Below are 23,965 nucleotides of genomic sequence, written 5' to 3' on the forward strand. Positions count from 1 at the left end.
TGTTTTATACCAGCTTTGTTAGATCCAGCCAGATTTCTTTTCCAATAATTTAGAAAATAACGTGAAAACAGCTGGAAAGTATCCCAGCCCCTGAGGTGGGGTGGAACCTTTGTTCAGCCTCAGTGAGAAAATTGTTGCTGAGTTTAGCATGACTGCCATTTTACCTTGCCCGTAACAGTGCATTTAAAAAGTTGTTTAAACCATCATCATCTTCCAGGAATTGTTTCTCCTGCCCTTTTTCTGCTGTTCAACTATTGTGCACCCTTCAGGAGCCTCAGCAACAGCAGCAGGGAGCTTTGCTTTCCAGGACAATGGATCCCCATTGCTCTTCCTGCTGGTTCCCAGTGCCATGTGGTGCTGCCTCCTCCTGGCACTGGCTTTAGCATCCAAACTTAAATTACTCAGAATTTAGCCACTGGAACCATTCACCCAGAGATATTGTGGATGTCCCTTTCGTGGAAGTATTCAAGGAAAGGCTGGATTGGGCCCTCAGCAACCTGATCTAGTGGGAGGGGGGTTGCAACTGGATGATCTTTAAGGTCTCTTCCAACCCAAACCTGTGATTTTTTGATTCTCATACCTGTCTGAAGTGTAGGAGGTACCATTTCTTGGTCTGTCTGTGTGGTTTTAAGTCCTGGGGCTGTTTTGTATTCAAAATCTCGCAGCAGCCAGTAGGATAATGGCAAGGAGGTGATGACATTTCTGTGTTCAAACATATTTTGGTTTTTGAGTGGTGGAGTCTGAGCAAGTAGTGCTGATTCTCCCGCTGGCCTTGGGAAGGAGTGGGGATTTTATCAGTGGATATTGTGGTGCTGCAACAAAACTGGCAAAAAACATCAAAACCTTGAGAGTTTTCCAAAGTGACAGCTCAATCCAGCAAAGAGCTGATGCACAACAGTCTTGGGAATTAGTCTATCACAGATTCAGTGTCCTGACAGGTTTAGGATGCTCATAATCATACGGAACTTTGGGATATTTAAGTCCAACTTTTAATAAAAAGATAGTGGAAAAACTGATGTTGTAAGGTAAAATATGATGCAAAACTTGGCTTATGGGATCACAACACCCTGCTTGATTGTGTGCCACAATTCCATCTTATTCAGCGAAGCTCCACAATGAGGATATAATGATAACTCCAAGTAAGCTGATGATTTATCTCCTCCATAAGGCATGGTTGTTGTAAAACTGCCTATCAGATATTTTCAGAGTACTATCCTTCACAAGCCCTTATTTAATGCAGTTATATTTGCATGCACACCCTCTCTTCCCATTTGCCATTTGTCACTGAGATAGCAAATTACATTCATCAGAATCCATTCATTCCCCTGGTTTCGCTGAATGCAGGAATATCTTGGCTGTGTCAGCTGCCCCATGACTGGGAGCTGTGAGAAATGGAGGTTGCCTTCAGCTATTCCAAACCTGTATCTTCAAAGGACAGTAGGTATTAAGCTGGAAAAGATTAATGGGCTTTATGTCATCGTGTTTGTGTGGCGTAGAAGTGAATTGTGCAGATTGATGGATGTCTTGGTAAAACAAATGCATTCTTAAACTACTCCCCCAGCCCTTCCCTGGCAAGCTTTAGTGACCATCAAAAGGAATATACTGAGATGTTCCCTTAAATCCTAGACTGGTTTTACAGGTTTTTTCACCTTTAGGAAAATGAAAAACTTTTTGTAGTTGAGAACAAAACCACATGTGGACTATTAAGGACTGGTTATTTTATAGCCTGTCTGTGTTTATATTACCACTACAGGGCTGTCACATCTTATTTGTCATATAATTGTGCAGTAAGTAACTGGGACATACCCAAGTGGCTGACAACAAAATTGTGAATTCCTGGGAAAATGCTGTTATAATTTCTTGTTTGAGATCCAGCTTGGTTCTTCAGGACAACCATTCTGCTTGTCAGGCAGATGCTTTGTTCACACACCAAAAAGGACCAGCTCAGCACAGAGGAGGCCAAAAGGGAACGCTCTACCTGCCCTTGAATAATACACTGTATTAAAAAAGCATTGAAGGTATTCACAGAGTGAATTCTCTCACAAAGAATAAGTAACTCTTTAAAAACAATCAATGTATAAGGGAAAAAGAGTTATCAGTATTGATTCACACAATACATGGATGCATTGAAAATATATTTCCACCAGAGAAAAAGCAGTGGTGTGCAGTGAAGCTTGTGAACTTTGCATCTGACCACTCATGGGATTTTTTTTTTTACATCTGTAGCATCTTTGGTCAAAAGAGAACAGGAGAGAAAAAAAACCAGGATCCAACTCTTCTGCTGTTCTTGTTTCTCTGTGACCTTGGGCACATCAAATCTTCACCTGACAGCAGGGATCTCTCAGAGCTATCACAAAACTGTAATGCTGCCCTGTGCTTGAGAGCTGTGGGTAGAAGTGGCTCTCCACTGGAAAGTTTTGTGGGTTTTAATATGCTCATAATGTGCTTTAATATGCCTGTGTAGAGAAAGGCTTGGGCCATGGTGATAACTGCACTGGTGTGTCAGGGAGCTGTGTGATACTGGGAGTACCAACAGCCCTCAGCTGTTGAATATGGGCAGACCTGTAGGACCAGGCACAAAGGACAGGGAGAGACATTCTGGCCATATTTTGAATTTTTATTGAGTTTCAATGTTAAGGTAAATATTTTGGTTTAGAGGCAGAGAATGTTGCAAAGCCTTGTGTACTAGGATGTTGTTTGTATTAATATTTTAAGCTGGTAATGAATTTCTGGTGGGGTTTTTGTTGATTTTGGTTTGGTTTTCTAAATTGCCCTTGGACTTTTAATTATCTTTCACTCCAAGCTAATATGTGTTCAATCATGAAGTAGGATATTAAAGCACTAGCAATAACTTTCTAATTCTATTTTTTAACTACAGTAGGACCAGCATATAAACCATTCCACTCTGTGATAAGCATAAATAATTTTATAATTCATATGGTTTCTATTTTATTTTTTTCTTCAATGGCTAACTAAGTAATATGATGGTTTAAGTAAGAGTTGCTTCTTCACAGCTAGTCCTCCACAGGTATTTGCTCTTGATGCAATATCATAACTCTCCATTAATACCATTACTTGCAAGAGGCTTGCAGTAATGTAATTTTTTTATCTAGGATTTGTATTTTTTATTTAGCTTTGGATTCCAAAGAATTTCAAAATTCAAGTCCTTGAAAACCAGAGAGCAGTATTGTGAAAGACTACATTTCTCCCCGGATTAAAGGGTAATCCAGAGATGTCCTGTTTGCCTGAAGCTGGGCTCATTTGTATGATTGCAAGGTCAAGTAAACACAGGGTGTTTTGGCTCAGGTCTGCAGTGGATTTGAAGCTGTGCCAAGAGAAAAGCTCTTAAGGCTAGGTGAATGGCTTTGTGAACATCATCACACAGTTCGTTGATTGTCAAATTCACCGTATCACCAGTCTGACACCTCTGCCCTGCTTAAATCTTGTTCCCAGGATGAGGGCAGCACCAAAGCTTTCTATTTGCCATAAATACTTGACTGAAGTTCTTTTCAGGAGTAATTCTGCGATTATAGACCATGATGTCATGCCAAAAGGAGCAGACAGTCAGCTAGGCTTCATGCTCTAATGGTTTCTGTGAAATTAGTAATAATACCAGGAGGCTGATTTTTAATTTACAGTGCTGTGAAATTAGTATTTATAGGGCCTGAAGCATTCAGCTTCAGAAAGCATGTGAAAACTTCTGGCATCAACCCTGCTGGTCTCCAAGGGGAGATGCAGTCCTCTCTTCTCTGGTCAGGCAGGCTGCTGTCTGCACAGCTGGCCAGATGTTCATGGTGCTCGAGAAAGGCAGCATCTCTGGCAAAGTGGATCCCAGCTGCTGGGAGGTATATGGCAGATGGCTGTGTTATTCTACAAAGCTGGTTTTTCCATCTGTTGGTTGGAATAGGATTACCAGAGGATCATATCAGGCAGAGGGAAGGCTGAAGGGGAGACTGCCAGCACCAAGAGAGAATATCATCCACCAGTTCTTTAGAGGGGCAGAGCAAGATGTTGGTCTCTGTCCTGCTGCTTGTTCAGTGCATCAGCTCAGTTACAGGCAGAGAGGAACTCTGTCAGAAAAACAGAAAAGAAAGAGATGGCAAATAAAGTCCCTGAAGATAAGCAGGAAAGAGATATGGACTTCAGAGCAGAAAACTGAGCCCTTGTCTCAGAAGTAGAAGAGATTTTACATCATGTGCAGGGACCGGCTAGAGCACTCGTAGCCTGGTCCTAGAGTGCATCAAAAATCTCTTGCTCCTTATTCTGAGCTGCTCACAGCTGAGATATTGATTCTGTGAGAGCATGCCTTGAAAACCTGACTTGGGCTGCTTTGTTTCTTTGGTCTCTACAAGGGAAGTTTTGCCAGGCAGTGAAAGCTAACAGGGCTGCCCATGAATACACGGTCCAAACAGAGGAAAAGGTCCAGCATTTTTGAATCATAACAAGGCTGAGGTTGGGAGGGGCTTCACAGACCATCTCATTCCAAACCCCCTGCCTTGGGGGTCTTTTGCTAGACCAGGTTGCTCAAAGCCCCATACAACTTAGAACATTCAGAGCTCCTTTCTTACAGGCAACGTAGTCAAGGCATATTGATGGGTTCAGGCAGCTCTGAACTGTGACTGTTAAAGATATCTTTGAGAAAGTATGTGACATTCAGGGTAGTTAAATGTCTCTATCAGAAGAAGCTGAATTTTTGAGGAGGCAAATTTTCTGTCTGGTGCTACAAAGTATAGGTGTCAATCCAAGCATGCTGAAGTCTATGAAAAAAAATCTCTGGTTTGCTTCACTGAGTTTTGAATTAAATCCATGGAATTTTGATAAACTAAAAATGTTTCTGCAAGCTTCTGGTGCTCACTGTTGCCTTATGACGGTAGGTCCTAATGGGATCAGGCAGGAGTGTTTCATGGCATGGATTTGCTACACCTACAAAGAGCAAAAAGCTGCTTCCTTCTCTTTGTGCTGTATTATCATTCATTTGATTTAGGATTGGGAAACATTTTTTGCAAGTTCTCATTGTTTTTCTATCATTTTCCGGTATTTTCTGGTAAGATTTAAGTGATGATGAAACTTTCTGATGCATCTAAAAAGCAGTCACTTCCTGCTAGGTAAATGTCTTGGTGCTGCAGACATGCATTGAATACTTGGGAGTGCTGAAACACACTTGGGGTTGTTTTCATTGCAAGCTGCTATTTTGTTAGGACACGGGGTGGCAATGACATGGAAGCACTCATTATATGAAATAGTCTAGAAAGCCTTTTGATCAGTGTTTTGCTTCAGATCTTTGTTTGATCTGTCCAGCTCGGTACTTGGGTGCACATACAGCTATATCTCTGAAAGCATTTGGCATGTCCTGCAGAGTGTGCTTGGCAGTAGCTCTTAAAAGCAATGTTTAGGGGCACAGCCTGGTGTTCCTGTCCCCTAACCAGATAGGAACATGAAGCCACAGGAAGCACACAACCTGCCTGGGACCACAGCAGAAGAGCTGAGATAAAAAAACATAGATATGTTTGATGCTAAAACACATAGAGAATCACAGACAGGCTTGGGTTGGAAGGGACCTCAAAGTTCATCTCATTACAGCCCCCTGCCACAGCCAGGAACACCTTCCACCAGACCAGGTCACTCAAAGCCCCATCCAGCCTGGCCCTAAACACTCCCAGGGATGGGGCAGCCACAGCTTCTCTGGGCAGCCTGTGCCAGTGCCTCAGCACCCTCATTGTAAGGAATTTCTTCCTAACAGCTAATCTGAAACTCTCCTCTTGTAGTTTAAAACCTTTCCCCCTTATTCTATCTCTGTATGTCCCTGTAAGAAATCTCTCTCTGTCTTTTTTAAATAGATGCAGCTGTAAATTCCTACTGTAGCAGCAGCTGCACGCAGAGATGTGCATGCACACACGCAGTGTCCTCCCACACACTGCAGTGGAGGGCAGGGAGGGCCCTTTAGAACAAGTTTAAGGGACCCTCAGCAGCTTTCCATCATTCCTGCACATAGAGGCTCTGATCCTGGACAAAAGCAGACATTTAAAATGTGTGAACCATTTAGGCTGTGTCTAATACTGCTTTTGTATGCTCAGTACAGCATGTCCCTGAGCACCCACCTGCCCAGCCTTCCATGGGGCTCCCATAGACAATCAGTGGTCTGTGAGTGAACTCACCAAGGTGCAGCAACTCACCAATAAATTGAAAACTCACAGCATGCAAAGTGCTCTCAAAGCCACCAAGTAACTAAACCCCAAAGTTCAAAAGCTGGGAAGAAATATCTTTGCCACTTTCTTTGCACTAAGAACAGTGCTGCTGTTGGACCAACTGTGCTTTTATACCCTTATCTCATTAATTTAAAACACCAGTGGAGATTTTTTCAGTTCATGAGATATGGCTGTGTACTTCTAAAACTCTGGGATTAGGGTCCATTCTGCTGCAAAAAATGTGTCCAAGGCCAGTCTGAGTGGGGTCTGAGTGGTGCTTGGAGGAACCAGATCTAGTGGAAGGTGTTCTTGCCCGTGATGGGGGAATTGGAAGTGGATTATCTTTGAGGTCACTTCCAACCCAAACCATTCTGTGATTCTAAAAAAATATCCTGAGTCCTGTAAACCCTGCAGAAGTTTACTAATTCTTATCAGGTGCTGCTAACAAAACCACCTGGAAGCTATTCCCATCAAAATTAAATAAAGCAAGGAAAGCAGGGCCCGAGGTAAAAAAAACCAAAAAAACAAAAAAACAAACAAAAAAAAAAAAAAAAAAAAAAAAAAAACAAAAAAAAAAACAAAAAAAAAAAAAAAAAAAAAAAAAAAAAAAAAAAAAAAAACAAAAAAACCAATCAAATGTACTCACAGCCCTGAGCTGTGAAGGTGCCTCAGTGAACAGCTCATGCATTTTAACTCCCTTCTTCCTGTGCTGCAGTGCTCTTGATTTTGGGGTTCTTTGATCCACCTATTCATAGCTGCAAAGAGAGCAGAATTTAATCTGGCTCTGACAGGGCATGGTTGATTTTAATACCAGCCTTCAAAAAAGAGCTGTCAGTCAGGGATGAGCTTTAATGTCTTCAACCTGGAGCTCCTTTACAGTTCTGCTGCAGTGGAGTGGTGCTTGATCAGCAGGGGAGGAGCTGGGCATCTGCAAAAGGCACTGGAGGTCTCATCTGGGCACCATCCTCAGCCTCTCTAAAGGGGTGCTGTGACACTCTAATGAAGCTAGCATTTCCAGGCCACATGAGAGGAGAGTTTTCCTAACTGCATGTCCCAAAAAGCCTGCTGAGCTTTTGTGGGCCATCAGGAAAAGTAGATTGATAGTCACTTGGATTAAACCTTTCCTTATTGTAGCTGGAATGGGCATAGTGAGGACAAGAGTTGCTTTCCCTACATAATCTCAAGTTATTTTAGCTGGGGATGTTAGATGAAATAGCCAGAGACTGGCAGAATGATAGAATAGGGGTTAATTTCAGATTTACTATCTGCCAACACATGCCATGCAATCAGATAAACACAGGATTTCAGCTGTCACCACAATATCTTATGCATACTTAAAAATAGAGCAGTTTTTCTCACATCGAGAAGAAATGGAACAGGTTTATATATAGGATGTGTACAGTCAGGAGGCTAGAAATTTTGAAATAGTCTGCCAATTCTAGAGAGAGTCCCTATTTTTAAATTAAGGAATTATATTAGAAGTAGTAGAAATTCTCATGGAGAAGTTTTATTATTTATTGCAAGCTGCACTGAATAAATTAAAGTAAGGGAACATCTTGAGAAGTTGGACTGTACAGAATGAGGCAAATTTCTGTAGGATTTTCAACAGAGAAAATGGGACTATGCAGAGACTCAGAAACTTCTCTGTATGGGAATATCCTTCCTCCTCTGCATTATACATTTCTGTCCTTGCTCTTTTGTCTGTTCTGGTTCATTGGGCCTATCACTTTTAATGCATGAAAGTCTGCGAGGCAGAGAGGGAAGATGACAATCCAGCAACACCCCAGAAATATCCTGATCCAATTTCCACAAGAAATGTAATTTAAACACTTGCTGATTAAAGCCTCCCTTCTGAAAACAGCCACCTTGGGCAGAACCACAGAATTATAGAATAGGTTGGGTTGGTAGGGACCTTAGAGATCATGTCAAATCTCATGTAGGTAAAATGTAACCCTTGTTGGCAATGATGCTCTATGTTATGAATTTGTGAGTATGGAGGTGAGTATGGCTTTTTGGCTTGAGCCCATAACTAGTATTTGAGTTTTTTGTTATATCCCTTTATAAGAGTAGCTGATGCCATGGTCCAGAATATTTTTAAGATCCAGCCTGGTTTGTTTACGAGGGATGCATAGAACAGCTTGGCTCTGTAAGGATCATATGAGCAGACAGCAGCAGGCAGTTTTCTTGCTGAAAAATCTGCTGATGGGCTTCCCTGCTCTGCTGCCTTTTCTTCTGCTCACAAGCCTCTTTCTTCCTTAACACCAACATAGCTTGTACCTTCAATCTCATAGAGTGTCATGGAATCAGTAAGGTTGGACATCTCCAAGGTCTTCATGGGAACTCCATCATGTCTCTGGGGAGCCTGTTCTAGTGCTTAACCACTCTTTCAATGAAGAAATTTTTCCAAATATCAAACCTGAACCTCCCCTGAGGCCATTTCCCCTTGTGCTATTGCTAGCTGTGGTATTACATACCTAGTCTGATCATTCAGATGACATCATCCCAGCTAAGGTTTTGTCATCACCTTTTGTTCCAGGATGTCCCTGTCACTAGCTGCTGGTATTTTCCAGCTTAACCAGTGCTTGCCTGCTCTCATCCCCTTCTGGATTCTACTGGGCTCTGCCAAAGTGAGCTCCAAAATGATGTCCTGAGCTGTTCAGCATAACGGTGTCTTTGAAGCCAAGGCTTGGACTTCACTTCTAAAACCAGCTGCAGTAAAAGGACAGCATTTTCTACTGAAGATAAGGGAAAGAATTTACATCTTGAGAGCGTTCCTCTCACTGTTTCCCTGCAGGGGGGGAGGCTTATGATTTTTCTAGCACGTGCAAAGGCACTCTTGAGGAGTTCTGCTGTGACAGATTGTCCTATTGCCCATGGAGACATCATGACAGCATAAGATGCCAGGTTTCCTATTGCTTTGGCTTCATCCCATTGTGGTTAACCTCTTATGCACTTCAGAGAAAAAAATGATTACTGGGTTGCAGGTCCCTCAGCTCAGCTGGAAGAGGGTCTTTTTGTTTTCCACAGCACCCCTCTAAGCTGGGTTTTGGCTACAGAGGCATTTTGTGCTGGGAAATGCAAATAAATAACACAAAGGTATTGCAAGGCTGAAGTCCAGTGTGGGTGGTTTTTAGCCTTAAAAGCTTTAGATTTCTTGGTTTTGTTTTATTTAGCTTTTTAATTATTTTTGGTCTGTTTCAGAAAAGCTTTTCAGAGACAGTGATCTCCCAAAAGAATTATTTTGAACTCCTTGGTGGGTGGTGCATACATTACGGGCTGTGGTTTCATTGATATGCTCAGCCTCGCTAAGTAGATGGCATATTAAATGTTTTATTTACCCTGTGTGCTACCTGTCATCTAATCAGCTTTTGTGTTTCTGCTGCATTCTATTTGTATTACAGTGAGAATAAGTGGTTTCATGTAAATTAAAACCACATGAAACCTTTTAAAGCCATTTTAAAATACTAAATGGGTTTGCAAATAGGTTTGTCGGACAAGGATTGGAAAAAGAGCTCCTTGCTTACCCATTTACTCTTCTGTATGCTTATTAGAAGTCCCCACATGACTTTTTCATCAAACATTGCATCCCAGTTCTCATCTGGAATGCCAAAGTCATTTATACTGTGCTCGAGAGCAGTTTGCATAAACAAGAGGCAGTTAGCAAAGAATACAGTTGTGAGCTGTGATTGCAAAGGTTGTATTATAAATTACAACACAGATGTACAATAAAGTCAAGACATGCAGCCCTGTTCTCTTGTTTGCCTGAAGCATAAAAGCACGTTGGCTTAAAAGTTTCTTTGCCTTTATTGACTGTTGTTGCCAATATGGATGGTTGTGATGCTTTCATTGTAAATATTTTGTTTCTTACAGGTGGATCGTATCATCTTCTGCGTCTTTTTGGAGGTTGACTACAAAATTTTCAAGAAGAAAATGGGCGAGTTTTTCCCTCTAGGTAGGTATAGTAATCCAGCATCACTTGACTTTAAAAAAAGCACACAGAAAAAATGCAACAGTTGGCATCTTCTTTCCAAAGCCAAATACTGAAATGTGAACTTTCTTTAAAGATCAGCTGCACAGAGAGGCTCTGATCCTGGACAAATGCAGACATCTAAAATGTGTGAACCATTTAAGCTAAGTCTAATACTGAGCATACTTTTGTATGTGTATCTTTTTCCAGAACTTGGTGCATGGCACTGGCTCTCTTGACTCTTGAGAAGGAAATTATTTGCACTAATGTATGTAGCTCCTAGTGTATATTGCTTTTCCATACACTTTGTACACACTTTGGTCTTTCATTAACAATGCTGGTGAGTTTTCTCTGGGTCTGAAAAGATACCACAGGGGTTAGAGCCCAGCTGTGTCTGAATGAGGACTTTAAACCTGAGCTGTCCCTGTGTAAGAATGAATGGGAGAAAGATGGCTCTCACTGGAGCACTTGGGAAATGTTAGCCATTCATCTTGGTTTTCTCACAGGAGGTTGCTTTCTAGATTTAAGGAAACCTGGTGGATACTAAATTTGCTAATCCCCCTCCTCCTATAAACCTGAGATTTATTTTTATCACACATCATTAGAAATCTGCTCTCTGTAATTTTATCAACCCTAAAACTCCTCCCATTTTATTTTGCTTTGTGCTTACATCAGTCCAACTATGTGTGAAGAGATCCAGATTTTAGTGTTCTGTTTTATCTCCCAGTACTCCCCATGCTGTCTGTCTAGTGGAAATGGCCCTGGAGTAATAGGAAGCAGAGCTTTGGTGTGTTCAGAGTTCCATTAATTTCACAGGACTGTGTTGTCACTGTAGCCTTAGTGGTTTTTTCCTTTTGCTTTGTCTGGTAGCATGGAAATTGTGATATTTTTGTCTCATCTCACCAGAACAAAGCTTTTTTGTAGACGACTTTGTAATCGCCAGTTTGCAGTGATTGGCAGCTGAAACTTAAAGACCTATTGAATTATTCAGGTAGCATCAAATGATGTCTAACCACTTAATAATATTCTTGTCTGGAGCACACTGAACATGCATTTCAAGAAGCTGCATTCATATCTAATCCATTCATTGAGTGATTTTATTTTTTTGTCAGCGTACCCAACCCAAAGGATAAAGTGGCAGTACCCTGCCTGCTGCTGCTGGCTGTGTTCCTGCCCTTCAGATTAAGTGAGAGAAGAACATAGCATCAATTTGTCAACAAGTCGAGATCATTAATGCTCACTTTCATCTCTAAGGCCTTGGAAATCATGGTGTAAAGCCTGGTATTATTTCTAAATGTAAAACCCACCTGGGTTTGAAAGTTTGAGAGACAAGAAGATGCTTCAGAGCTATATCATGACAATCCCAAAGGCAGAAAGACAGCAAAGTGGAAGATTCATTTCATTTGGATTTTTTTTTTAAACCTGACATTTTGTTGAACTCCTGTCTACAAAAAAACTGTGCCAGCTGGGTGTTTTGTTATATAAAAACATAATTGCATTACACCACATTATATAGATGATCTACCCTACCATGGTTTCAAAAATATGTTTATTCTCATGTATGTAAAGGTTTTATGGGTTTTTTCTCAAAGAATTGGGATTCTCATATGTGACCATAGACAGGCAATCATGGTAAGGACCCCCCAAATCCAGTGTTCTGCATATGTGGCTATAAAAAAGGTTCATCCAAAATTTACAACTGTCCAGAGAAAGTTTGCTTCTCAGTATCCAAAATTTAGATAGATTATTGTAGGATTGGATTAATAAAATGCCTTTAGGATAGGACCCATTTTCATAGACTCCTGGTTGCAATTTTCTCATAACTAATGATTCTGATTTTGATATGCCTTAATGTTACTGGGTACTGCTGTCTGATTAGCCAGAGCCTTAAAAGGAACCTGTTTAGCTCTAGAACTTTATTCCTGAAGCAGTGAAGGATTTCCTGTGGGTGGATCAGTAGCCAGGGGTTCAGGAAGGTTTTATTTTAGTGTTCTATTTTTAGTGTCTTTAGATCTTCAACTTATGAGGAGACAGAGGCAGGACTTTCTTCCCAAATCACTCTCCTGTGGTGTCACTGGAGAAATGGGCAGCATCTGGGTGTCTTCTGTGGAGTGCCCTAACCATTCATGTGCAGTCTCAGGCTTTCTTTGCCAGCTTGAAATGACACTTTCCCAACAGATGTCACCTGAAGTCGGCCCCGTGCTAAACTGCCTCCTGGTGAGAACATCAGCTGAAGGTCTGGATGGACATCACCACATGACCATCACATCTGCTGTTTGTTCCTTTTGTCAGGTGTCTTGGGAATTGCCAATTTAACACAGCAGACCTGGACAAGTTACCAGCAGAGTCTGTCACTGTGGAGATGTCCCATCTCTCTGCAGGACTGGTTTCCTGCTCAGAAGACTGAGCCAACATGGTTCTGTGTCAAGGAGTTAGCAACTGCCTCTACTTTTGGCAGTAAATTCCTGATATTTCTGCTGTGGAAGAAATTAATGAAACTGGTGGTTTTGTTTTGGTTTAAAGGGAATCTATTAATTTAGTGAAATTAAAGTATTTAAGGATAGGCTTGCCCTAAATCTAAATGGATAGGACACTATCTAAACACTCATAGGAGAGAATAACACTGAGGTATTGCTTTAGGCTTAGAGAAAAAACATTGAGGCATTTTAAAAGTGCATCTTGCATTCAGAAACATTGTGAAATATCTCTACTTTAATAGATGGGGACAAAAATGCTTAGAAAGAAGAATATATTCATAGAGTTATATACATAAATAGTTATTACTTTAAACCCACTGCATTAATAAATCCAAAAAGACATGCAAGTGCTTGAGCTAGGTAATGAAAGTGGTAATGAAATGAAGCTAGAATTACACCTCAGTGCATTAGAGTAAGTGGAATATAGATATAGGGAAATTGTTCCATTAGTTGAACATATCATTAGGCCTATTATGCGAGTGGAATGCTGAAGAAATTAGTCAAGTAATAATATTGGTATCAAGACAACTGCCAAGAGTCTTGTCATTTTCAAACTTTAAATATATAGGGGAAAGAGATAGACTTCGAAGCAATGTCTTGTCTTAGCAGTGCAGCAAAGTTGTGCAGTAACTGAGCAATTGTAACTGTCTCAGCATTTCTGATTCAATTTCAGTGATTACACAACCCAGTCCAGAGCCAGCATGCTCCAACAGGGAGCAGAGCACCACTTACCTTTGATTCAGACACAGGTTCTGGTGTCAGTGTTGTCCAGAAAAGTCCTGGTTTGGTTAAGTAAAGGGTCCTTGTCAAGGCAGAATTTTCTATTGATCCTCTGGGATTTTGCTGAGAAAATTTTATATACTCTGGTAAGATAAGAGCAGTAGAAAGAACAACTTCTTTTGCTTAAGATGGATCACTGTTTTAATATATTAAACACTGCCACAGTGATGGTTTTTTTCTTTTAATGAATTGAGTTCTATCTCTCTGTGCAATGCCATAGCCCAGCTATTCTCCCTTCACCTGTGTTGGAACATTCTTTCTACTTAAGTCTTTCAGGCAAATTAAATCTCTTTGCCTGCAGTTCTGGCTCATGTGTGTAGTTCTTACGTTGCTGGATTCATTGCTGTTAGTAGTGTGAGTGAGTTTTCTGGGAAAGGAGCTGCTACTTAGATCATTTTTTCTCTTGGAATGCATTGTTTCTTCTAATAGAACTATGAAGTCCAGACAGCAGGCATTGGTTTTCTTGCTAACTAAACATATTTATAAGACTTATCAGAAAATTGAATCCCCCTTGGAAAGCTAGATTTGCCAACATTTACCTTGGAGTGATACATACTTCTAGGATTCTATACATAGGAGGAAAATTAAGAGAATTTGCAAACAGTTGCCAGTTGGAGCAAAGATACCTTTTTTCTTTTCTTCCTGTATTCTGTGTACACAAAGCTACTTAATATGTCAGACAGATAATCTTGTAAGGACCTTTGGCAAATGCTTATTTTTCATGGTGGCTGTCATATATTATAAACGGTTTATCTTCAATTGTAATGCTTAAAGTATTTCTAAATCTACCACCTGTTACCAGTGGATTGGAGAGGAGAAACATTTTTTTCTGAAAATGTTTTTCAGATAGAAATAGTGCTATAAAAGGGATGTCCTGTGAAGCTGCAGCATCCAAGATTATATTGCTTCTTGCTACTTTAAACAGAGTAACAAAATTACTTCACTAAAACAGGGCGAAAATTTTTGCAGAAAGGACATTTGCACTTTCATTAAGCCAGTTTACAGATGGAAGGTGCATGCTTTTAGACTCATGTCCTTTTAAACTTGATGAAATGATGCTGAACCCAGGAGTTTGTTTTTGTTCTTGGGGTTTTTTGTTTGTTTGTTTATTTTTTTTCTTACAAGAGCCCTTATCAGTTGATGTCAGGAAAAAGAGAGAGAGAGATTGCTTCATCTTGAGAAAACTTTTTCTTCCCTCTGTTACAGGCTATGATATTTAATGCATTTTCTGCTTTCATCCTGGTTGATGAAAACACAGTTTCCCCTACCCAAACCATATGGATGAGAGCTACTGCCTTATAATAATTCTCCTATTACTTCAGGAGGATGCACAGCATCCCGCTTGTGCATAAAATGTGCAAATATATTACAATTGCAGAGGAAATTCATTGTTAAGAGATCTCCCAGGCTTGGAATCAAATTGGAAACTGTCTAAATGGCTGAATGAAGGCCTTTGTATTAAAAAGGCCAATCTCTGCACTAATACGTGAGCCAACTCCTAAGCAGGGGCTGTAATTTCTGTACTGGTATTGAGAGGCATCACTCTCTCTGCTTACTGTGGCAGACAGCTCTGGGGCTGGAGCAGTCCTCTGCATGAGCCAAGGAGCTGTAAGCTAGCCCTTAGCAAGTAATCCAGTATCAAATGGATAATTCATCTGAAAAATTGAGCCTCTCTATTTGCATTTGCAGCGTTCACGAGCCAATTCGTTTCCATAATTCATCACCTGAATGTATTCCACAAAATATTTTTCATGGGCTTTATTTTACTCTGTGGAGAGGTGCCAGGCAGTTAACTGGAAGTGCCCAATATCCTTTATGGGAGGTTTCACCTGGGCAGTGATTTGCCTCATTAGTCACAAGGCTTTGGTTTTCTGACTGGTTGAGGCTGGAGTACAAAGGGGCCCCACTGAAATGTCCCTTAGGGAGTAAGATTTGGGGGAGTCTGATTGCTCTTTGGCTTTCTTCTCCTGATCAATAAGAGCCATCCTGAAGGTTTTGGTTGCAGCTGCTTTTCCTGTCTCCATGCAAGTTTTCCAAGTTGCTGTCTTCACAGCTGATGAGCTCAGAGGGTGAAACTGGAAGCAGTCAGACCATCCTTTTACTTTCTTCACTGCTTTCCCTCACAAAGCTTGCAAGGTGCTCTTTGCTGTCTTGCTTCCCTAACCCCATAGTTCTGATGGAGCTGCTGTATTGGGTTGCTTAGGGGACTTGGATTTCTCTGCCTCATGAAACTTTTGTCTTGTCCCTTGGAGATCCTGCTTGGCTTTTCAGATAGTGACTGTGCCATGGCCATGCATCCCTTTCCTTGAGCTATTGAAAACGTAGCAGGGTACCCCTCACTATTTTTCCAGCCTGCTCTGGGTTCTATGCCAGCATTTAACATTCCCCTCATATTTCAAGTCTTGTGTTGAGGCAGGGATGAGTGAGGATTTTTTGGTGGGTGGAAGACAGCAGTCAATTTGGAGAAGTTATGGCACACTGATGTTTTCATGTGGGTGCAAAATGCTCTCTGTATCCCTTTGAACTGTCTTTATACTGGAAGGTGCCATGCTCAGATGGCTCCTGCAAGGCCCCTTGATTCCAAACAGCTGGGGAGAAGCACAGCCCCACTGTTTCCCCTGATGGTTCCTTGGCCCTCAGCAGTGGAGGATTCCAAGGAAGCACTGCCCATCTGGGGGAGCTGGAGGAGCCTGTGCACTAAAATAGGATATTGGCTTTGCTCCAGTTCTCTCCCTCAGCACCTTCAGACCCTGATCAAGTACCCTACAGTGTAAATAGGTTGCTGTAAAAAATGTTCTCCATCCAGAAGTTTAAAAAAACCACAATGTTTAAAGTACTTGTCCATTTTGAAACATGCCTGAAAACAACTTATCTGAGAAAATCTCAAGGTCACTTAAATGTGTTCATAAAACTGTAAACCAACATTTTTCTATGACTTTTCCTCTTTATTTGCCAGGGTAAAGACTGTGCCAGTCCTACCACTCATTGGGGTTGTCTGTTTTGCCCATTTTGCCAACATCTCAATGCAGTGCAGGAGAGTGATCAAGCAGCAGCTCAGGAGTGATGCTTGAGGGACAGGGTATATGGTTGATGGTTCAGATACTGTTTTCAGCATCTTGGGAGATATGCAGATCAAGAAAGGATTCCCAGGACTTCCAACATGGCAGTGGGTTTCCAGAACCCCAAAAAAAGTTTATGGGGAGTTTCCTGCTTCTTTTTGAATTATAATAAAACTTCCTGATATGATCTCATTGGCATTATTATCTGGTCAGCTGCTGACAGAGAATTGCTCTACACTTTGTGTGTTGCAAGTACTGCTCACCTAAAAACATGGTTTGAGAGAGGCTGGTGCATACTATCTGCACTGTGGTCTGGAAAACCATTTACCTCCTCCTTCCTGCTGGCAGCATCACAGCTTGGAGCAGGGCATGGATCAGCAATGGGACCATAACCTAGTTAAGTGCTGTTGTCAGGAGCTTTTGCTTTGCTAAATGGAGCCTCATCTTCTTTGCTTCTTTGCATCTTGAAGGGATTTTTCTTGTCTCCTTCTGTGAGAGTGACAACAGAGCCTACAACCCATCCAGAAGTCTGGGAAAATGGTTGTTGCTATGTATTTCTCCACTCACTCCAAATCCATGAGCTTTCCAGTTCCAGGGAGACACTTGGATAGGAGCTGCATTGAAACAGCAAAGTGGCAGGTGGGTGAGGATGCCCTTGAAGGCACAGGGATCATTTAGATGGAAGGATCAGGGTGCTGTGCATGACAACAGCGTGGGGGAGCACAGGAAGATGATGAGCCTGGTAATTAGAAAGGTGAATATGGAGTAGATATTTACCATCTCTTGTAACACAAGGAGTGTAAGGTGTTCCGGGAAATTATGAATCTGGATGAAAACCAGCAAAAGGCAGATGTTTTTCACCCAAAATACAGTTAGGATCCAAGAGTACTTGATACAAGTACTGCAGAGCCTGTAGGTCTTAAATACAGTTTAAAGAAGGATCAGCTCAACCAACAGAAGACTGGTGCAACAACAGCTGTTTATCTTCATGGCCTGTGTGTAACCTTAGGCTCAGGGAGTGACTGAGATAGAGAAGTGTGTTGCTGTTCTCTTCTGTGCTCAGCCTGCATGCAGCATGGATGCCTGCACCAGAAGATGAGCAAGCAGCTTTTTCTGGAAAAAAAATCCATTATGTGAATACATCTTGGATCAGGGATCTTTTCTTCCTGCTATGTTAGGTATTGTGGCATCTCATTAGAGCATTCCAAATGCATTTTATGTCATCATCAAAAATATCCTGTCCTCTCTGGCCACAGGCTCCAAATGACTTCATGTGCTCAACTGCTTCTTGTTTCCAAGGAGGCAGTTAAATTTGGGATTGTCTCCTTTGTTTGCCTCTGCAACCAAAATCAGTCACCTCAGAGGTTACTGATGAGATGTTGATAGAAGCTTATATTTGCAAACGTATGACCATATGAAAAACGTGACATTTTGTGTGTGACTACTAAATTAACATCCAATTTAGTACTTGTGTGAATAAAACTTTTATTTTCAGTATTTTAGGCCAGAGAGGAAATACTGAATATGTTGGTTTTTTGCGGGTTTTTGTTTTTTTTTTTAAATCTGATACCCGTTTCCCCAGGCAGTGCCTTTAATGTAAGGTAGAAGCAACTGGAAAATAGAAGTCCAAATCTGATCCTGGTGTGAGTGCCATTTCCTTCACTGGACTAGGGTTGTCCAGTTCCCTGGCTGTGGGAATAGCAGTTACTGCACAGTCTTTGTATGCAGCTGAGTTTCATGTGGTCTGTATGGCGTGTGTTTTACAGCAGATCAGGGGATACAGTTCATAAAAGAGGTCACCCATGTGATGACAAAAAAGCCACAGTGCCTAACTTTTTAGGAGATTGGTAGTGAGAATTTCTATTTGATATGGCTTCAGAAACTACAGACACCTCCTACATTCTGTGAGGCTCCAGTGTGGTGAGACTGGTGTAGCTAAGCAACGCAGGAAGGAAATTGGTGCTATGCTTGCAGTATGGCCAGGATGTACAGAGTGTACCAGTGGAAGTTTCTTTACAGTTAGGCAAAAAAATTTAATGAAACTTGCTCAGTATCAGGTGGAGGTTTATGTAGTATGCTCTGTATGCAGGATTGCATGATGAAAGGATAGAAAAGGGCCAGAAGAAGTCCTATTTTTCCTTCCAGAGCAGAAGAATGCACCTTTTTTTGTTAAAGATCTTTTTGTTTTATCTTTTTCTTTTTTTTTTTTTTCCTTCATCTTAGGAGCACTGAGGATGAGGAAAGGTTTTATATAAAATATAACTTTTTAATAGGAGAGTACAAAGGAGTCAGGCCTGCTTTAGTTGATCTCAGAGATTTCCAAACCTGCTTTTCCTCAAAGAAAGTGCCGTACTTTTTCGTGCTATTTTCTGTCACATTTCCCCAGTGGAGAACTGTGTTGGAGAAATCAAACCAACCAAAATAACTTGAGGTTATTGCAAGGCTCATATATATGTTTGGGCCTCAAGAAACCTTCCTGTGTGGCTCACTGTGCTACAACAACTCTAATGCTGAGGTGGACATAAAGCCTGCACACTGTCGTGAATCTCCTTTTGGGTATCAGCAGTGGTTGCCAGCCACCCAAAGAAGGGATTTTTCAGTTGCTAGGTATTGTAAATAAATTAAACAAAATACAATTATAAATCTCCTTAAGGCTGTGAAGGTGGTTGAAGCTTCGGGATAAAATTTTGGAAAGAAAGGTGTGGGAGAGAGAAATATGGACAGTGAGAACCTGCTTGGTCTTTTCAGCTGCTGGAAACCTGATATTATCATGGTTTTGAGGTTTGCCTCTGGTGGGACCCTTGCCCACACTGCTGGCTGCTCTGAGACTGGTCACAAAACGTTTTTCAAGACTGATCTGAAATTTTCCTCCAAGGTGTGAGACTGCTGCACTGCTCCTCCTCTGTAATCCCGATGGAAATAGTGCAGGAGATCATGGAATATTTGCTAGGGAAATGCTTGGCAGTAGAAACACTTCAAACCAGACCCCTGTTTTTGCATTGCAAATAAGCTCAAGAGGATGGCTGAAGCTTTCAGTGCTGACATGTTGGGGAGGTTTCCTTTGGTTTGAGGTTTTATTTTCAGACATCAACACTATGATCACCAGCTTGTCATTTCAGCCTCCTGCACAGCTCTGCCCATCTCATTGCTCTCTTTGGCACAGGGGAATGTTCACAGAAGGTGCAGAGGGGATTTTTATCCATTCCCACAGTGCCCTCCCTGCTTGTGGTCGGGACATGGAGCCACAGTTGCAAGGAGGAGCAGAGAGGCATGCAGGTTGACAAGAAATAGGGAAACATCTGGAAATCAGGAAACTGCAGAAAATACTCAGTAAAAATAAAAATCCTGAAGGATGCAATTAGGCAGCTGAGGAAAGATTAGAGGGAGCAGGGAGGAGCCAGCAGCATGCAAGGCTGTTGGGGAGTGCCAGCAGGATGCAGGAGCTGAAGGCAGATGAAGCAGCAGCCTCCTGCAGCACAGATTTGGTTCTCATGTAAGGGTTTCTCCACGTGCAGTGTTTGTACAGTGCTGTTTGTACAGTTCTGCATGTTAACACGAAGGGGAATGCAAATGGAAGCAGCAAGGAGGAGGTGGTTTAATGGCTTTGGGGATTAGTGGTGGTATTTAGAGCCTTTTACCTCTCTGTTCCTACCATAAATCTTAACACAGATTGATGATTTCAGCCATCTGGCTTGTGTTTGCTTGTATGCCACGACTAGGGAGACAGGGAAACAACCTGACCAGCAAGGCAAAAGGCAAAACAAAAGGATCTGAGAGAAGGCATCCCCTTCTCCTGTGTCAGTGAGAGCAGAGATGGTGTAATTATTCCATTTCCCAAAGCTTGGCAGATAACAAGGGAGAGGGCAGGGAAAGAGGCACAGGTATCACCCAGTGCATGACCCCAACAGGGAGCCTGTGGCTTACACAAAAGCTTCTGCTTTGAGCACCTTGCTCCCAAATGTAAAGCTCTCTGATCTTTAGAGATAAAGGTACCTGGATAGCCTGGGAGTTAGAGGGAGACCTTCAATCATAGGCTGACTTTCAACTGTAAATTATTTTTCACTTGAGTGGAAACTTTTCCCACACATCACCCATTTAATACCTTACTTTTATGTAGTATACCTGAATTTATAGAATTTACAAACTGGAAGATTTTGCACACATTTTGGAATAGAAGGTTTTCTTGTCTCCTAAGCCTTCTAAATACTGCTGTGACTTTTCCTGGGGACGAGCTGACCCTGTCTGGTGGTCGCTGTCAGTTTTCCTCTCACTCCAGACTGCAAGGTCAGTCATTCCTTTTCTAGCAAAGCCATCTTGGTGGAACCTCCTGAAATCCAAGGCTTTGATGGGGGAGTGATGAGAAAGGTCATTGTTCTGCTTCTCTGGCCAGAGGAGTAACCAAGAGTGGGTAGAGGTGCACACACACTGGAGCATGTTTTGCTGGTCAGTCATTTTTCAACAGCTCTCAAGTGAGGGTGAGAGGTACAGAGGATCTCACCTCTGGTCTTTCCAGTGGGGGAGTTTGGACAAGAAATATTGACAATATGTACTTAAGGAAATGTTTGCTGCTGTCAAAAATTCACTCTAAGGTTCTCCTGTGGTTTTATCCAATTTTTCTTTGGGATTGACTGTCTGTGTGGCATATTTCAAACCAAAACAAACTTTTCAAAGGCTTCCTCTGGATAAGGTAAGAAATTGTATAGGAAAATTTAAAAATAAATAAATTAAAAAAAAACTAAACCAACAAAAGAAAAACAAAACTAAATATAACAAATATAATTTATGGTAATATTGGCACAGATTTTGCTTTATATTAGACACATAGAGCTTCAGTAAAAAAATATTTTTACTCATTCAGAACTAGTAACCAAGAGACTGCCTTTAATATCATTCTTTTCAGGAGGTAAGTGAATGCATTTTGGATGTAGACTTCTAAACCACTGGTTTTTATCTCAAATAACTGGTATTGGCATGGAGCTCTGTCAGCTAAACGTGGTGTTTATCACTTCAGCCAGCCACACCAAGGCCAGTGAAGGAGAATGTTTTATATTTAACAGGGAAATGCTTCCACCAGATGGATTAATAGTGTGAGAGTAATAATTATAGACACATGAAGTGGCTGGGGATTGCTGTGTGCCAAAGTGAAATTCAGATTCATACCTAGATTGGGGTAAATTTTTCAAAGACACCACAATGACTCAGAGATCATATCACCAAGTTATTGGGAACCCAACTTCCATTTTCAGAAATGATGCAGAGACTTCATTGCCTTTCAGCAAGCCCTTGGTACTTTTTCCCCCCAAAAAACCCCAACCTTTAATTCAAAATTAGTTCACAAAAGCAGTCTTTGCCTCTTCATAATTATATTGCATAATGACTTCCCTGCTTTTTAATAACATCAGATTTCTTGTCTGTGTCCATTATCACTATTCTGTTGCTTTGGGAATTTCATATTCCAAGTCACTTACAGAACTATAATTAAGAGCTTCCACAGAAGACCAGGTGATAAATGTATGTTAAGATTCTGCTGATTTAGTCTCATATCTTAGATTAGTTTGAAACCTTATCGTGCTGGTTTTATTATAAATGCTTCCATGGAAAGAACATGTTATTGGAAACTGAATAATTAATAATCTCCATGTTGCCAAGTGTTTTCTGAGCAGTTTGTTGAAGAATAGCAGAACTCCAGTTGGAAATCCTACCTCTGTTGAAGCCAATGACGGAATTCCCATGGGCTTTAACAATATTTTTCATTTTCTTATCTTAAAAATTAATTGTCAAAGCTCCTTAAAGTTGTATGTTGGGGATTAGGATTTTTTCCTTTGTTTTCTTTGCTTAGGAAATTTTCTCCCATTTGTTGCTAAGAAACAATAAGGACTGGTACTTAAGAGGGAGTAAGGATGTAGCCACAGAGGAGGGGTGCAGCTGGCTGCTTCTCCCTTACCTGAGGGGTTTTCTCTTGGGAAGGCCAGAGTTACCAAGAGGTTTTGGGCTGGGGGAAGGGGTTGGGCACAGCCTCTGGCTCCTCTCAGCTCTCATTCTCCAGAGGGAGAGAGGCTGCAGTCACTGTGGGGAGAATTCCCCACCACTGCAGGGTTTTGGCTCCTGCTGATGCCTCTGGCTTTAGCTTTTATATTTTTCAGATTCTATTCTGCTTTAGTGGGTAAGTCCAGGCTTCATATGAGGGGATGGTAAGCTCTCTTCCAGAACAGGCAGACAAAACAGTTCCTTCTCTAGCTTGGGCCAAGGACAGCCAATCCAGATCTCAGGCCCAGGAGCATAAACAGCAGTGGACTGAAGAGAGAAAACAAGAAGGATGGACTTCATGGGCTAAAGCTGTAATTGGACAATTAGTTCTGTTAGGAAAATTAATCCACCAACATCAGAGGTTTATGTCCACAAAGGAGTCAGAGGAGTTCTTTTACTTTATTCGAATAAAGGGAGAGGCCATGGGGCATTCCCCTGGGATCTCTCAAATCTTTGGAGGATGCAGCCTCCCTTTTATCCCAATTTCCCAGCCACATTTCCTTTCTCTCTTTCCCCATTGGCTGAGGTACTTGAGAGGTACAGACTCCCTGATACACCTGATACCAGAGATTCCCCTCTAATGTATAACCCTCCCTTTTAATTTTTAATTCTTACAGAATTTAGGGGTTTTTCTTCCCCATTGCTTCTTTCCTCTTTCAATGTCTAAATTCGTTTATCAGCAAACCTAAAGTTTATTTGTAAAAGCAAATGTCTTTTTCCAATCATCAATCAGTGGGATCCTTCCCATTGTTTCCTTTATCTCCCAGAGCTAGTTTTATCTGCCAGCAGACCCACAGCTTGTTTGGAAAGACAAATCTGCTGTTCCTCTCAGTTCCAATATGCTAATGGACCAAAACTTGTAAAAGTGTGAGACCCAATGACTGGTCATACATTTTGTGGCCATTTTAAGTTGTGCTGCTCAAGGTGGATCTATTGACACCTCTTAATAATTTTTTTTTAACTCAGCAAAACAACTTGTAAGAAATTCCTTTGCTACCAAAATGGAACTTTTTGCAAAAGGAATAGTCTTTCCTCATCTCTCATCTAAAGGTTAAAAATCTGTTCCTAGCAAGCCCAAGTTTGGTCTTCACAGATTCATTTTGTTCTTAAACCAATTTTTCTGTCTGGCAAATATTTAGTAACTTCCTTATGTGGTTTTCTGTTAGGGTAGCTAGTTCTCTTCTTAACACAGCCAGCTGTTTCAGGAAAACCAAGCAAACTGAAACTTGTCAAGCAAACCAAAAGCTCCGCAGGAAAGAGAATGGAATTTCATATTATACCTGTCTTTATTTGCAGAATTTTGTAAATTATGCAGACTTTTATTCCCTGTCTTTATTCCCTACATTACCTGTATGTGGTAGTTACCAATATCAAAACCTTCCTCCCCATCCAGCTCCAGATTTTGCTGCAAAGTGTTAAACAGGAGGAGGCAAACTAAGATATGGGCAATTTGAAACATGGAATATTTCA

At 41.3% G+C, this 23,965-nt stretch overlaps 1 protein-coding gene across 3 annotated transcripts in view; it reads left to right on the plus strand.

Moving 5' to 3' along the window:
- Positions 1-23,965, plus strand: part of MACROD2 (mono-ADP ribosylhydrolase 2) — an 851,353-nt gene that overhangs the window by 763,163 nt on the left and 64,225 nt on the right. For all 3 annotated transcript variants that reach the window (XM_059840665.1, XM_059840666.1, XM_059840664.1), the window contains exon 9: positions 10,056-10,137. In XM_059840665.1, the coding sequence (XP_059696648.1) occupies positions 10,056-10,137 (82 nt within the window). The remainder of the gene's footprint in view (positions 1-10,055; positions 10,138-23,965) is intronic.

This window comes from Haemorhous mexicanus, chromosome 3 (genome assembly GCF_027477595.1).
Source record: "Haemorhous mexicanus isolate bHaeMex1 chromosome 3, bHaeMex1.pri, whole genome shotgun sequence".
Classification (NCBI taxonomy): domain Eukaryota; kingdom Metazoa; phylum Chordata; class Aves; order Passeriformes; family Fringillidae; genus Haemorhous; species Haemorhous mexicanus.